General features: G+C 35.1%; 1 protein-coding gene and 1 pseudogene across 2 annotated transcripts; both read left to right on the top strand.

Annotated features, from left to right (window-relative positions):
• Positions 1-690: 690 nt before the first annotated feature.
• Positions 691-6,484, top strand: LOC122597871 (disease resistance protein RPV1-like). 2 transcript variants are annotated; one of them, XM_043770452.1, is made up of 7 exons: positions 691-899; positions 1,216-1,715; positions 1,825-2,977; positions 3,071-5,749; positions 5,844-5,864; positions 5,940-6,151; positions 6,281-6,484. In XM_043770452.1, the coding sequence occupies exons 2-4, from the start codon at positions 1,231-1,233 to the stop codon at positions 4,553-4,555; spliced, it is 3,123 nt and encodes a 1,040-aa protein (XP_043626387.1). In that variant the 5' UTR covers positions 691-899; positions 1,216-1,230; the 3' UTR covers positions 4,556-5,749; positions 5,844-5,864; positions 5,940-6,151; positions 6,281-6,484. The 2 variants fall into 2 exon arrangements, with proteins under 2 accessions (XP_043626387.1, XP_043626385.1); XM_043770450.1 differs by lacking the exon at positions 5,844-5,864 and having other exon boundaries at positions 5,956-6,151; positions 6,321-6,484.
• Positions 6,485-11,519: 5,035 nt separating this feature from the next.
• On the top strand, positions 11,520-14,012 carry LOC122597876 (annotated as a pseudogene).
• The last annotated feature ends 1,593 nt before the right edge of the window (positions 14,013-15,605 follow it).

The following is a 15,605-nucleotide window of genomic DNA, read 5'->3' as shown; positions in this document are numbered from 1 at the left end:
CTTAGGCCTCTCCTGATATTTTGTTTTTTGTCACGCTATTTAGAATTGTAAGTGCATAAGCATAATGTCAGTGAAAGAGTTTATAGTAACAATGTGCAAGACTACTGCAAGAGATAAAAGATTGGAGTCATTTAAAGAAAGCAAGTGGCTAATGCATGTCTTTTGATATCCAAACTGGTCGTGAATACGGGACATCAAGTTTTACCACCCATATATGATGATATGTGTTTGTCGTAAAAAGCAACATGGCTTGGATCAGTGGTAAACACCCTGGCCTCTGGAGACAGAGGTCATGGGTTCGATCCTCATCCCATGCAAAGGTTGGAGGGCGCAGTCTCTCTACTTAGGTAAAGGTAATGTCTGTCTACATCTTAACCTCCCCCAAACACCGTCGAGGGGGCTCAAAACCCACGGAAGGCGGCACTGAGCAGTTTCTTTCTTTCTTTCTTTGTATGATGATAGTCTTTTTAACGAAATTTCACGAGCTATAGAGATGAGGCTCGATGAGAATATTATCTTGCGTGTTTGGACATGCATTTTAACTTTGGTTATGTGTTATTGAATAGTCACAATAAGATATTAAGGTGCATAAGCTATAATAAGATTTGCAGAAGATCGATGAATTAAAACTTAGATACCACATATATGAAAAATCAGTTTTCAAACACTATGAGAAAAGTCAACAAAAAGTTCAGAGAAAAACACAAATAGCAGCAAGTTGAAGTGTTCTCTACCAAACAAATTATATCCTCAAAATATTATTGTTTCTAACAAATTAATATTGAGTTGACATCCAGAAAGTGAAAAGTCAACAAGTCGTCCGGCGGAGCAAGAAGAAAAACGAAACAAATTACCCACACTCTTAATATTGAGTTGGAGCATTTAGTTGCGGTTTCCAGGTAAGATATTTGTGTTAATTTTGCTTTAGAGTAATCTTTAAATTCTAAATGTAATATAACAATTGTTATAAGCTTAAAAAACTCATTAGAAATGTAATTAAATTACTTTATTTGTTGTCTTTTGTCCCTCGCTTAATTGCTTTCTAGAGTGCCTCATAGTAATAACTTTTTAGGTATGCAAAAGGAAAAAAAAATTATAATGAAATTCAGCCATATTTACATTTCAAAATAATTACTTGATCAAATACATCTCAAAGACTCAAACTACACATATATATATGTTGACATCATCGAATTATTTATTTATTATTATCAGGGGAGCATACATTGAATGGCGTATTCTTCGTCAACTTCATCTGTTCACAAGAAGAGTTATTTATATGATGTATTTTTAAGCTTCAGTGGTGAAGACACACGTAGGACATTTGTTGATCATCTATATTACGCGCTTCACCAACAAGGCATTCGTACTTTTAAGGATGATCAGAGACTCGAGAAAGGAAAAAGGATCAATGACGAATTATTACAATCCATTGAAGACTCAAGATTGTATATCATAGTTTTTTCTAAGAACTACGCATCTTCATCCTGGTGCTTAAACGAGCTTTTGAAGATAATGGAGTGCCAAAAGAAGAAAGAGCAAATTGCTTACCCTGTTTTTTATGATGTCGAACCAATGGAAATCCGCAAACAAAGTGGATCAGTTGGAGAAGCACTTTCCAAACATAAAAATGGATCAGAGGTTCAGATATGGAGAGAGGCTCTAACAAAGGCAGCCAATTTGTCTGGTTGGGATTTGAGAAATATTGCTGATGGGTAATTCCTCATTTGTTATTTTTGTTACATTTCCAGCTGTTCCGTTTTGCTTTTGTTGTGTGCGAGATGAAATATTTTTTGTTCATGTTGGATCTTCTGTGACTTACAGACATGAAGCTCAAGTGATCAGATTGATTGTTGAAGAGGTTTCACATGATTTATGTTCGTTTACTTATGTGAATACCGATGAAAAATTAGTAGGCATAAAACAAAGGATGCAGGATCTCGAGTTGTTCCTGAATACCGGTTTGGATGATGTTCGCATGATAGGAATCAAGGGGATGGGAGGTGCTGGTAAGACAACTTTGGCTAGGGCTATTTTTGATAAGTTATCTATTCAGTTTGAAGCTAGAACCTTTGTTGAGAATGTCAGGGAAGTCTCAAAGGCCTCCTTGTCAGGCTTAAACTCAATGCAAAAACAAATTCTCATTGATGTATTGAAGGATCAATGGATAACCGTAAGTAGTGTTCATGATGGAATAAATATGATGAAAATGAGGTTGAGTGGTAAAAAGGTTCTTGTTGTTCTAGATGATGTTGATCAACTAAGCCAACTTGAGGCATTAGCCGGTGATAGTAGTTGGTTTAAACCAGGAAGTAGAATTATAATTACGACAAGAGATGAGCAAGTGTTATTGTCACATCGGGTAAGCTTGATTCATCATGTTGATCTTCTATCAGACGAGGAAGCGATGCACCTCTTCTGTAGGTACGCATTTGGGAAAGATGTTCCAGTTAGAGAGTATGAAAAGGAATCTCTTGAAGTTGTACGTTATGCTGCTGGTCTTCCTTTAACAGTCAAAGTTTTGGGTTCGTCATTATGTGGTAAAGACAAGCCTGAATGGATTGATACACTAGCAAGACTCAAAACAATTCCATTGGAGGAAACTATTAGAAAACTCGGATTAAGCTATGAAAGCTTGGAGGATGAACACAAGAAAATATTCCTCGATGTTGCATGCTTACTAAAAAATTGGAAAATGGAGGATGCAATACGAATGCTTGATGGTTGTGGATTTCATGCTCGAAATGGTTTAAGAGTTCTTCAGAGGAAATCTCTCATTACTATTGAAGAGGTATCTGCAACTCCATTTGATTTCTATTTGTCTGATGAAAGTCAGCGTTCTGAACAAATATGCATCCATGACCATATAGAAGAAATGGGCAAGAATATTGTACGCAGTCTACATCCGGATGACCCGAGCAGACATAGCAGATTGTGGGTACAGGAGGAGATCGAACATGTCTTTGCTTGTCACATTGTAAGAATCCCTTTTACTTCTAATTCGTGATGAAGTGACATATTTTGCATTACTTGTGAAGCTAGTGTTATGGTTATTGTTTTTGCATTTCAGGGTGCTGAAGAGACAAGATGTATTCGTATAGAACTCACACCCGATATTGATTTGGCAGGTCTTATACACATGAAGAAACTTAGATGCCTTATTGTGAATTATGATTCTGTAGCTAGTAATTATTTTGAGTTTGTTAGGAATGGTCATTCCGTTGGGGATGGTCATAAAGTTTGTGAATACCTCCCGAATGCGCTACGATATTTGTATTGGAGGTGTTATCCTAATAGGTGTTTGCCCAAAATATCTGGAACAAATAATCTTGTCACAGTTGAGATTTATAACAGCAGAATTGAACAACTTTGGGAAGGGGGAATGGATATGAAGAAACTCAAATACCTTGTACTGCATAATACACATCATCTGAAGACCTGTGACCTTGGGGTGTTTCCGAATCTTGAGAGGTTATATCTTAAAGGATGTAAGAAGTTGGTGGAACTTCGTATTCCCACAGCTGGATGCCTAAAAAGGCTTGTCTACTTAACTATATATAGCTGTAAAAGAATAAGATCTCTTTCATTTGTCAAGCATTTAGAGTCACTTGAGTTTCTTAGACTATCAAGATTGAATCCTAAGGAGTTCCCAGATATAATCCCAACAGACGCCAACAGTAGTTTGCAACACCTTTATATCCGCAAAAGTGATATAGTTGAACTACCGTCCTCAATTAAAAAACTTTGTAAGCTTGTTTATCTAAATCTCGAACATTGCAAAAATCTCAAGAGTCTTCCAATAAGCTTTTGTAGCTTACAACATTTGAAAGTTCTTAGGCTTGTCTTTTGTGGCATAGAGGAATTGCCTGAGGACTTTGGCCAGTTGGAATATTTAGAGGAATTATATTTAGCATTTTGTACAAGTCTCAAACATCTCCCTGATAGCATTTGTAAGTTGAAACATCTGAAAACTCTCGCCCTTCATGTTTGTTCTGCCCTTGAAAGGTTACCTGAAGATCTTGACAAGTTAGAATCTTTGGAGGTATTAAATTTTTTGCGGACGTATAGGATAAGAGATATTCCTGGTAGTATTTGTAAGTTGAAACATCTGAAAACTCTTGCACTTCGTTTTTGTTCTGCTCTTGAGAAGTTACCCGATGATCTTGACAAGTTAGAATCTTTGGAGTTATTAGATCTTACACAATGCCATAGGATAAGAGATATTCCTCGTAGCATTTGTAAGTTAAAACATCTGAAAATTCTTGCTCTTCATCATTGTTCTGCTCTTCAAAAGTTACCCAAGGGTATTGGCAAGTTAGAATCTTTGGAGGTATTGGATCTTTCATGGTGCGAGAGCATTGAAGATATTCCGAGCAGCATTTGTAAGTTGAAACGTCTCAAAAAGTTGGATTTAATGTTCTGTATGAAGCTTAGGAAATTGCCTGGGGAAGTAGGAGATTTAGAAAATTTACGAGAATTGAATATTGAATGTACAAGCATAAGCCAACTTCCGCGGAGCATCTCATTGTTAAAAGGTTTAAAATTAAAACTGTAGCAGTGGAAAAGTAAAAAAAAAAAAAAAAAAAAAAAAAAAAAAAAGAAGAAGAAGAAAGGTACGTTCTTTCATTATTTGTCGTCTTATTAATGTTCATTGGCATAATAGTAATTGGTTTAGACCATCAACCAAGAGGTTGTAGGTGATTTAACATATACTGTATTACAGTTCATTGGTTCTAAAAGACTAGATCATTATCTTGAAAATATAGTTTTTTACACATATGACATATGCATCAATTGTTTATAAGAACATGTTCTTAGATGTTGTAGGCTTTTTAAACATAAACTTATGAATCAACTTGGTGGCTATATATATAATTCATGTAATCAACATTGATATAGTGATCTTGATACGTGGGAGATAGGTGAAGATGATATAAGGGTTTAGAAAGGTGAAAACATTAGATATGACTTGGATAAAGTTGCCACCACCAAGCCTAACAATCTGATTGAATCTAGGATAAAGAATTTAAACACCACCAAGATTAATCAAATTGGCGAAAGAAGATGTTGTTAGTGATAAAGCAGCAGCACCACACTAGAACAATCAACTATCTACTCCTTTATTGAGTATGAACACTCTAGAATAGCCACAAAAGCTGATGTCTATTTCAAAACTGAAGATGATCTTCTAATACAACTTAGGAGCCTATTTATAGGGTGGAATAACTAACCAAAGCAAACATTTATTTCTTGCTTTGGAAAAGACAATAAAACTTTGAAAAACAGATTAGTAGTTGAAGCATTAAAAGTTACAGTAAACTAGGTGACTAATAAATAAAAAACCAGCTCACCATGTTGAAAATGCAGATCTCAAAAAGGAATGATGACTGATGTGTTCTTTATGGGCTCACGGGTTTGACTCAGGGCTGGGACTAGTGGGCTGCCATGATAGTGCATTCCCCAAAGAGTTTTGAACCCTAAGAAATCTTGTGTTCCATAATCTAGCCTGAGGGGAGAATTATACACAAAATGGGTTTGTTTAGTGCAAATCAGATTGACTGGGTTAGTGAGCCTTGATGCACCCGCATCAGATTTTGATTTATAAAGCGAAGTTCCGTCATAATGGATTGTTGAATACTGTACTTCGTTTTTATCAATTTTCGTTCTAGATTACCAAAAGATGAGCCGAACAAACATAGCCAACTGTGGATTTAAAAATGAAATAGCGTGTGTACTGGATAATGACTTGGTAAGCATTTACTTTACTTGTAAGGTATATATCGAAGGTAACACATTTTTCATTAAGTATTGACACAACTCATGCTTATGGATTTTTGATATAGGGTACTGATGCTATAAGAGCTGTAAGAGTCAACAGTTTGTTAGAGTCTGGTCATAAAATTGTAACTGAAGGTTTCGGAAACATGAATAATCTTTAGTTTTTCATGTTGGTAGGGGCTTCAGATTTGACCTGGTTTATAAAATGAAGATTGATCAAGTTAGTAAAAACTTACCAGACGGGTTAAGATATCTTACATGGGATTATTACCCTCGAAAGTCTTTACAGAAGACATTTTAAGGAAGGAATCTTGTTACGCTTGAAATGCATTCAAGTGGAATCATTGAGCTTTGGGCAGGGGGAGATAGAAAGGTACAATGGTTGATATCTGTATATACCAAATGGATTTATATGAATTGGTAAAAATGCTATACAAAATCCTTACAACATTAAAGTTATAATTTGTTTAATTATTTCCTTTTTCTCTTTTGCTTACTTCAGGTTTTTAACAATCTCAGATATCTAAACCTCAGGGGTTCAGTTTTGCAGATTCTTGGCCCGGGGATGACTACAAATCTCTTGAAGTTAGATCTTGAAGGATCATTTCATTTGTTGGAACTTTGATAAATCACCCATTGGTTGTCTAAAAGAATTTGTCTACTTAAACTTAATTCCTTCTCATCTATATATCAAACAGTTGGAGTCTCTTGAGGTTCTTGAGGTATATTCCAGGACACCACAACAGTTCAGCAAGAGCTAAGATATTTATGTGAAGTCATGTATCTATGGCCAGTGTATAAATATACTTTTAGTATATCTGAATTGGCGACCTCTGTCTTCTGTCAGACATTTCAACAAACCCCTGGGGCCCTGAGTGACCAACTCCTATTTTATTTTTCTAACAACCCAAATTATCAAACTTCGAACCAAATCATTCAATAATTTTTACTGTGTAACATCCCATTTATGACTAATGACAGCCAGTAATGTGTTCAAGACCGAAGCCAGCAAAAACGAGTGTACGCCCTTGAAGTCGCAGTCAAGTAACACAAAATCGCCTGGAAAATCTTGTTTTCAATGTAAGTGTTAAAGCATGACTTCGGAGAAATCATACCCATAGGTCAACTTGATCAACACAGGCGCTCACTCAACTTGCCAGAACCCCACTAGTTATTCTGAACAAAAAACTGTTTGAGATGTATAAGGCCTAAAGGAGTACGAACTGGGTTGGGTTAAAAAAAAGGCGATGAATTGACTGAATAATTGAAGACCCATTTTTCATACAAATAAAAACACGGCCCTTTGGAAGTTTGATCTGTTTTTGACAAAGTATCAAGCTCATTGAATTTTACATACATATATATAGAGTAATAATACATATTTATACACAAAAGACGGCTAACTTGTACTCAAAAGACATAGATGATAGTTTGAAAGGGGGAACAATGGTAGTACATGGTCAGATTCTTTCTGAAAGGCTGGCTACTTGCTAACTAATAACCAAAAGTTATGCTCTTGGAACTGCAAGGTGAAGACCTCCATCAATGTGCAATGTAAACATTGTTTTAAAAGTCACTTTTCTTGTTGTGTAGGCTAACTTGAAACGAAAGAAGTGAAGAAGAGAGATGGATGTGATCTTCATCTGACAGTAAGCAATGGACGTGATCATTATCTGACGGTAAGCAAAATCTCTCCCCAAACAATTCTAGGACCAGCACAAGCCTGCAAAGGGGACTAAGCAATTACATATATTCCATCACCATCCCTAAGCATAGAACTTTCTTGCATCCAAACACATAATTATAATGTAAATTACCTAGGATACTTTCTTCCAAGCAATTACTATCATAATATAAATATTCAACCAGAAAAGGAGTAGACACATATATGTACAGCAAATTACATAGCATATGTGCTTTTCAGACGAATGGCAACCAAACCAAATTGAAATGACAGAAAGTTAGTTGAAACTCTCCATTATCATTGAGCCATTTCTCAGGCTCGAAATCTTCAGTATCATCTCCCTAAATGTAAGACGTTCTCCCCATAACATACGAGTAGTATACCCCATCCCCTTTTTTCAACTCATAACCATCAGGAAATATATCATCTGTTTCTGCAACCCTTCCATCCTTACAAAACCCTAACACATATAAAACGGTTTAGTACTTGAAATTTAAACTCAGCTTTTTGTAGATTTGCATATTTTACAGATTGACTATTACCCTAAGGCATGTAATATCATAGTCTCTCGCAAAAGATAGTCTGTTCTAACCATTCGATATTTATTCTGAGTCAGAACTAAGTGTCAGACTGTCAGTTCTAAATCCATCTAACAAATCATTGAGACAAAGTCACAAAAGTAGTACAATATTACCACAGCAACTGCAGGATATAGTCTCAATGTCTCCGACAAGGGTGCATGGATGTAATGTATTCCCTCAAGCACTTCATCATCAATTCAAAATTCACCCTTTTTCCACTATTGCCGATATGTGCTTCTATCTCTGACACAATTTTATCCTTGACTTTAGGATTTATCATGCAGTAATACTTGCATTATGTTGTTTTTCTAGTTCTCTACATTTTTAATTAGCTTGAGAACAAAACCATTGATCAGTTTGATGTTTACTCAAGCGAAGCTTCACAACCAATGTTAAGAAATCGTTTCAGTTCCATAATGGATCTACATAACACCAGAATGTCAATGCGTTTGAATCATCAAATGCTTTGATAAATGAGTTCCTTATTTCTCTGGTATAATTACTTTATATGTTACTAATTTGCTTTTCTACAATGAAAAAAACCATATTCTAATAAAAAGTAGTTTTAGAGATTAAATAGTGATCCAAAGAAAGTTAGTTTTTATTATGAATTTCTCTATATATAGGAGACCCAATAGAATGAACCTTTTTTTTTCTTCTATATTTACATATTTTTAAATATATATAGAAAAGATAGAGGTTATATAACATAACATTGAAAATGACCTAAATTGAGAAATCTTTTTGATTGTAGGCTAATTGAAACAAAAGAAAGTTGTAAAGAACCCAATTTTCTTTTTATTCTTGTTTTTATACTACTACTCCCCAAGTCAGCAACCACTGAACCAAAAAGTGAGAGAGAATCAGAGACCCCTGTAGTATCAGATGCCACTTAATTAAATCCCTCCATATATTACTTATTTAATTTCCACAACATCCAATCTTACACAACACACTCACCCTCACCCTCACGGAAGAGATTCCCTCAAGTTGTTTCCAACTTAATTGATCTAGTTGAAAACATCTTAACCATTGGATTGGAATCAATGGTCAAGATTAAAAGATAGACTTTGAATCTTAACCCTTGATTTAAATCCAAGGGTCAAAGTTTGGCTAACATGACTAGTCATGTTGGCCAACTTGACGGAATCCCCTCCCCACACTCACACCACAAGCTTTTCATCCCCAAATTCTTCCCTCAAACCCTAAACTTCAATTTATCATTGGAATTTTCAAGTTTAATTCTAAACTTCAAAACCAAGATTTAATTTAACATTTACATGATAAAGATGGTTGCTTTTTAAACTTCAAGGCATTTTATAATAGCCCTTTGTTTATTTACTTTTTGCTGCAAATCTATAGCTGCAAAAGACTCAAATTCATCATTTTATTTCAAGAATTTTGGTAAAGGTTCGAACTTTATCTCTTTTCTTGGACTTCATGGTGATGCAAATGTTGGTAATGATGGATTGTCTTTACAACTTACTTCCCGGTTAGTTTCTAGTGTTGGTAGAGTGATTTACAAGAACCCCATTAAGTTTTATGGTGAAAATTATAAGAAATGAGTGTCATTTTCAACGTATTTCTCGTTTTCGATATCAAATGATTCGAGAAATGGAGATGGGTTAGCTTTTGTTGTGTTTTCTGATGGGTATCCTATGGATTTGTTAGATGATAAGGGGTCATTTAGGCTTTCAAGTTTCAAATGAAGGTAACAAATTTAAGTTCTTAAATGTTGAATTTGTTACATTGATGGATGCTAAGTATGGTGATATGAATGGGAATCATGTTGGAATTGATGTAACTAGTTTTGTGTCTTTGAAAGTTACAAACTTGTCTAATTATGATTTGGAATTCAGTAGTGGTAATAGGTTGCAAGTTTGAAAGTTACAAACTTTGAGGTTTTTATTCTAGACAACTAATTCTACACCAAAACCAACTTTGAATTATTGAATCCAGCCCACATCTCATCAGCAAATTCTGTGATTTAAGAAAAGAAAAAGGTTGAAGAATACAATAACCTAAAGAAATGTTCTGTCTATGCTGAAAGTTAATAACACTTCACAGTTCACAGGGTGTGACGATTAAAACCTTGTACATAGGTTGATATGGGTTACATTTTGTCTCAAACAGGTCAAACTTGTGAATTTTAAAAAGTTGGCTAAAAATGAAGGGACAAAGAGTAACCCAAGTTGACGTATTCAAATGTTTATAACGTGCAACTTCTTGTATCCAAATCTCCACAATATAGTATTATACTCGTACATTTAATTTATCAAACTTTTAAGAATTGTAAGGGAAGTGAACAAAAGTGGTAGGAGGCAGCCTGCCTGGAACCCTTTCAAACCATTACCCAACCCGCCCATTTTGTCACCTCCTCTGATTAATCACACTTGGTGGAATTTGTCTAGATTTGCGTAGTAGAAATCTTTTTTTTTTCTTTTTTGAATAGGTGTATTTGAAAGTATCAACACATAATTGAGCCACGTTAAGAACCCAAATCAATAAAAGAATATTATGTTTGATGGTAATAATGTCTAATTGTAATAAAACATTGTAACTTCCCAAAAACATAAACATCTGGAAACAACATCGCAGTTTTCATACAATCTCAAGGCCAAAGAAGGTGCACTAGCCAACCATATACGTGAAACAGGAAGGAATAACCCATAAGCTTATATATATATATATATATATATATATGGGTTAGTTATTGTAAAAAAGTAAAACAAATAAGACAAGATCTTGACCCTTAGATCATGATAAAATTGATGCACGGAGCTTCACATATATATACACGATGATTTTGATGATGCACAATGATTGTTTTATTTGTGGTAAAATCTAATGTTTTATTTGTTTTACTTTAATACTTGTTTTATTTTACCTAGAACCTATATATATATATATATATTTAGAATTTTTTCGTTTTCAATGTGGGATATGAGTTTCCCACAACAATGATAATAGTGATAGATTTTGAGTCGATTTAAGTGCAGAGAATGTCATTTTACACCGTATTATATTATTAAGATTCTTTTTTATACTACATGTTAAATAGTAAAGGATACTTACACTATTATTTTATTGTGATTAATATATTATAATTTGGGCTAAACAGAACTAAAAAAATCAGAGCAAGTTAAAAGTGCAATTTACCAAACCCAAACTCCTCAATTATTGTTTCGACAATCATAACAGAGTTGGAGTATTTTCCAGCAAAGGTTTTGAGGTAATTCTTTTTCTGTTCACTTGATTACAGTAATTAATTGTTAATTATTAAAGTAATACTCCAACATTTTATCTATACCTGTTCTGATTAAGTAGTTAATCAAGTCTACAGATTCTGGATTATATATTACTGGATCAAATACATAGATCTCAAAGAACTACGCATCTTCTTCTTCATCCTGCTTACTTATCACAAGTTCAACAATTTCTCAACAAAAAACTTTACAAAAACTGAAAAGTCAACGAAAGGTGCTTTTATACATGTATGTTATAATGTTTATCTACTGGTGACAATAATAAAGATTTATGTTGATCAATTGATTTGTACGTAAAATATGAGGAAAATTAAACCAAAAGGCTCAGATGCTTTATATAGCATCGAAGATTGTCCTGGCGTTATACTCCCGTTGTAAGTGGTCATGTTTGCTTAACAGTTAGCATCATCTCTTTCAGGTTTTACGTATAATTCTTTGTTTTCATGCAGGCGGCATTGTAAAAGGTTCGCTTATAAAGGACTTAATTCAATAGGAGAAGGATTAGTGAAACATACGACCTTGTATGGCGTCTTCATCGTCAACTTCATATGTTCACAAGAGCTATTTATATGATGTCTTTTTAAGCTTCAGTGGTGATGACACATGTAGGACTTTTGTTGGTCATCTTTATGCTGCTCTTGACCGACAAGGCATTCATACTTTTAAGGATGACAAGAGACTGGATAAAGGAAAAATGATCAACGACGAACTCTTTCATGCCATTGAAGACTCAAGATTGTACATCATAGTTTTTTCTAAGAAGTATGCATCTTCTTCATGGTGCTTAAATGAGCTTTTGAAGATAATGGAGTGCCAGAACAAGAAAGAGTGAATTGCTTACCCTTTGTTCTATAATGTCGAGCCAACTGAAGTCCGCAAACAAAATGGATCAGTTGGAGAAGCACTTTCCTTACATACGAATGAATCAGAGGTTGGGAAATGGAGAGGCGCTCTGGCAGAGGCAGCCAATCTGTCTGGTTGGGATTTGAGAATAATTGCTGATGGGTAATTTCTCATTCGTGATTTTGAATATTCTTTCCAACTATTCCATTCTGGTTTATGTTATGTGTGGTATGAAATATCTGTTTCTTCTTGTCAGTTTTTCCACAAGCTAATTGGATCTTTTGTAATGTACAGAGATGAAGCTCAAGTGATCAGATTGATTGTTGAAGAGGTTTCACGTGAGTTATGTTCATCTAATTATGTGAACATTGATGAAAAATTAGTAGGCATAGAAAAGAGGATGCGGGTTCTAGAGCTGTTGTTAAAGATTGGTTGGTATGATGTTCGCATGATAGGGATCAAGGGGATGGGAGGTGCGGGTAAGACAACTTTGGCCAGGGCTATTTTTGATAAACTATCTACTCACTTTGAAGGTAGAACCTTTGTTGAAAATGTCAGGGAAAAATCCTCCTTCTCAGGCTTGAACTTGTTGCAAAAACAAGTTCTCCCCGATGTATTAAAAGATCAAGGCATAACCATAAATAGTGTTCATGATGGGATAAACATGATGAAAAGGAGGTTAAGTGGTAGGAAGGTTCTTGTTGTTTTAGATGATGTGGATCATATAAGCCAGATTGAGGCATTAGTAGGTGATATAAGTTGGTTTAAACCAGGAAGTAGGATTATAATTACAACAAGAGATAAGCAAATGTTGTTATCGCAACGGGTGAGCTTGATCCATCATGTCAATCTGTTATCAAATGAGGAAGGGATACGCCTCTTCAGTAGGTGCGCATTTGGGAAAGATATCCCACTTAAAGAGTATATGAGAAGGAATCACTCGAAGTAGTACATTATGGTTCTGGTCTTCCCTTAACAGTTAAAGTTCTGGGTTCATTATTGTGTGGTAAAGACAAGCCTGAATGGATAGATACGCTGGCAAGACTAAAAAAAATTCCATTGAAGGAAACTCTTAAGTGGGATATCTTTCCCAAATGCGCTGGCAAGACTAAAAAAAATTTCATTACGCTGGCAAGACTAAGCTATGAAAGCTTGGAGGATTAGCACAAGGAAATATTCCTAGATGTTGCATGCTTACTTAAAGATTGGAAAAGAGTGGATGCAATTAGAATGCTTCAGGCTTGTGGATTTCATGCTCGAAATGGTTTAAGAGTTCTTCAGAGAAAATCTCTCATTACCATTAAAGAGGTACATTGTACTAAATATTGTTGCTACTTGCATAATGAAAGTTTGTGTAATGAACAAATATGCATGCATGACCATATAGAAGAAATGGGCAAGAATATTGTACGTCGCCTGCATCCTGATGACCCGTGTAGACAGAGCCGATTGTGGGTTCAGGATGAAATCGAACATGTCTTGGCTTGGGTAAGAATCCATTTTACTTTTAATTCTTGAGAAAAAAAAATTTTTTCATTATCTGTGAAATAAGTTTTAGGTTTTCATTTTTGAATTTCAGGGTACAAAAGAGACAAGATTGTATATGTATGGAACTCACATCTAATATTGATTTGACAGGTCTTCGAAACATGAAGAAACTCAGATGCCTTATTGTGAATAATGATACTCATCTAAGAAGTCATTATTATGACTATGTTAGGGATAGTCATGAGCTTTGCTGTAACATCCCAACAAGGCAGAATCATGAGGGTTACATACTAAGCATAACACGACATGGAAATTATGTAGAGACCATCTAAAATGCATTTAAAAGGATTGGACTATCCATAATTCATTCAATTACAATTCCGAGATCATACAAAAATGCATAAGGAGCACGCCCATCAAATGTTTACAAAAGAATAGTTCCAAAGATGGTAAATGATCCTAAGCATAACCCATACAACCAATCGTTCATACACAATATACACGTTAAACAATTTCGTTATCAAACAATTGTGGAGTTACTCGTTATGCCATCAACATGGACTTTACGTTATGCCACTAATCGTGGACTTACTCGTTATGCGATCAACATGGACTTCACGTTATGCCACTAATCATGGACTTACTCGTTATGCCATCAACATGGACTTTACGTTGTGCCACTAATCGTGGAATTACTCGTTATGCCATCAACATGGACTTTACGTTATGCCACTAATCGTGGACTTACTCGTTATTACAATCATTCATCACAACAAGCATTCAATAATACGTTCATAGAAAACAAACATTTACGTTCAACAATCATTCCTAGTATCAATCATTTCGAATAAATCATCAAAACGTCTAAGTAAAATGAGTACACTTTTCACCCCAAAATGTAAGAGGAAATGGGGCTATGAAACTCACCTTGATTGGATAAGTACAAGTTATAATCGAGTTATAACAGCCAATAATCGCTTAGCGTTCACCACCTATAAACATATACATTACAAAATCATGTGTCAAACCCTATATAGGTTCTAGAAGAGTAAATCAACCTTAGAGAACAATTGGGACTCAACTCGGTTACGTTACAATCCTAAAGTCTTATTGGTTCAACCGAATATAAACAAGGACACTTTAACACGACATTTCTGGAAACAGTGGTGGATTCAAGCTACAAGAGTTATACTATGAGAAATTAGACTCTCTCACGATTCCAACGATAGGTCATACGTCTAAAACGGAGTTACGGTTCAAAAATTATTGACGTTTGAAAACTGATGCGCAAAACAAACGAAAATCTGGAAAGTGACTCAAGGGAGGGGGCGTAAGCTACGCCACAATGGGACGTAACCTACGCTAGTTCAAAATTGTATGGGCGTAACTTACGCCCAAAGTTGGCGTAACCTACTATCACCTGGAAACTTAAGTTTTGGCGTAAGGACTGGCGTAAGGTGGGCAAAATAGAAGGTTTTGGACGTAACATGAAATTGACATTTAGAGATAGGTGTAACCTACTACCACTTAGGCGTAACTTACGGCTCTAATTTTTATAACTGGCGTAACTTACTACCCAAACTGGCGTAACTTACGCCTAGCCAGAAACAAGAAAAAATCTAGGCAAGTTCTTGATCTTCCCCGCACGAACCCAATAACCTCTAAACCTCATTTTTGACCTTGGAAACGATTTAGGAGGTTCCAAGACTCATTTTAAAGCATAATTAAACATACTTTAACATAAATAAATATAACCCACATCTTAGTTTCATTCCATAATGTAACATCCTAAACTTTTTGATCTTTGATCTTGACTCTGTCGTTAGTCAGTCGGCAACTTCTATCGGTTTATCGTTAGTTGATCTATAACGTCGTTAGTTTCGTTAATTGCTAGGCGATTAATTTGATGATAAACGATGATTAATGTGCCTATATGTGAATAAGTTATTGAATTATGTGATGCTA

Source organism: Erigeron canadensis, chromosome 4 (assembly GCF_010389155.1).
Source record: "Erigeron canadensis isolate Cc75 chromosome 4, C_canadensis_v1, whole genome shotgun sequence".
Lineage (NCBI taxonomy): Eukaryota > Viridiplantae > Streptophyta > Magnoliopsida > Asterales > Asteraceae > Erigeron > Erigeron canadensis.
The sequence above is the reverse complement of the archived record's forward strand: the minus strand, read 5'-3'. Positions and strand labels throughout refer to the sequence as shown.

Coding starts and splice junctions, on each gene's coding strand:
- LOC122597871 (XM_043770450.1), top strand. CDS start 1,231: ATGGCGTATTCTTCGTCAACTTCATCTGTTCACAAGAAGAGTTATTTA. Junction 1,716..1,824: donor TTGAGAAATATTGCTGATGG/GTAATTCCTCAT, acceptor TGTGACTTACAG/ACATGAAGCTCAAGTGATCA. Junction 2,978..3,070: donor ATGTCTTTGCTTGTCACATT/GTAAGAATCCCT, acceptor TTTGCATTTCAG/GGTGCTGAAGAGACAAGATG.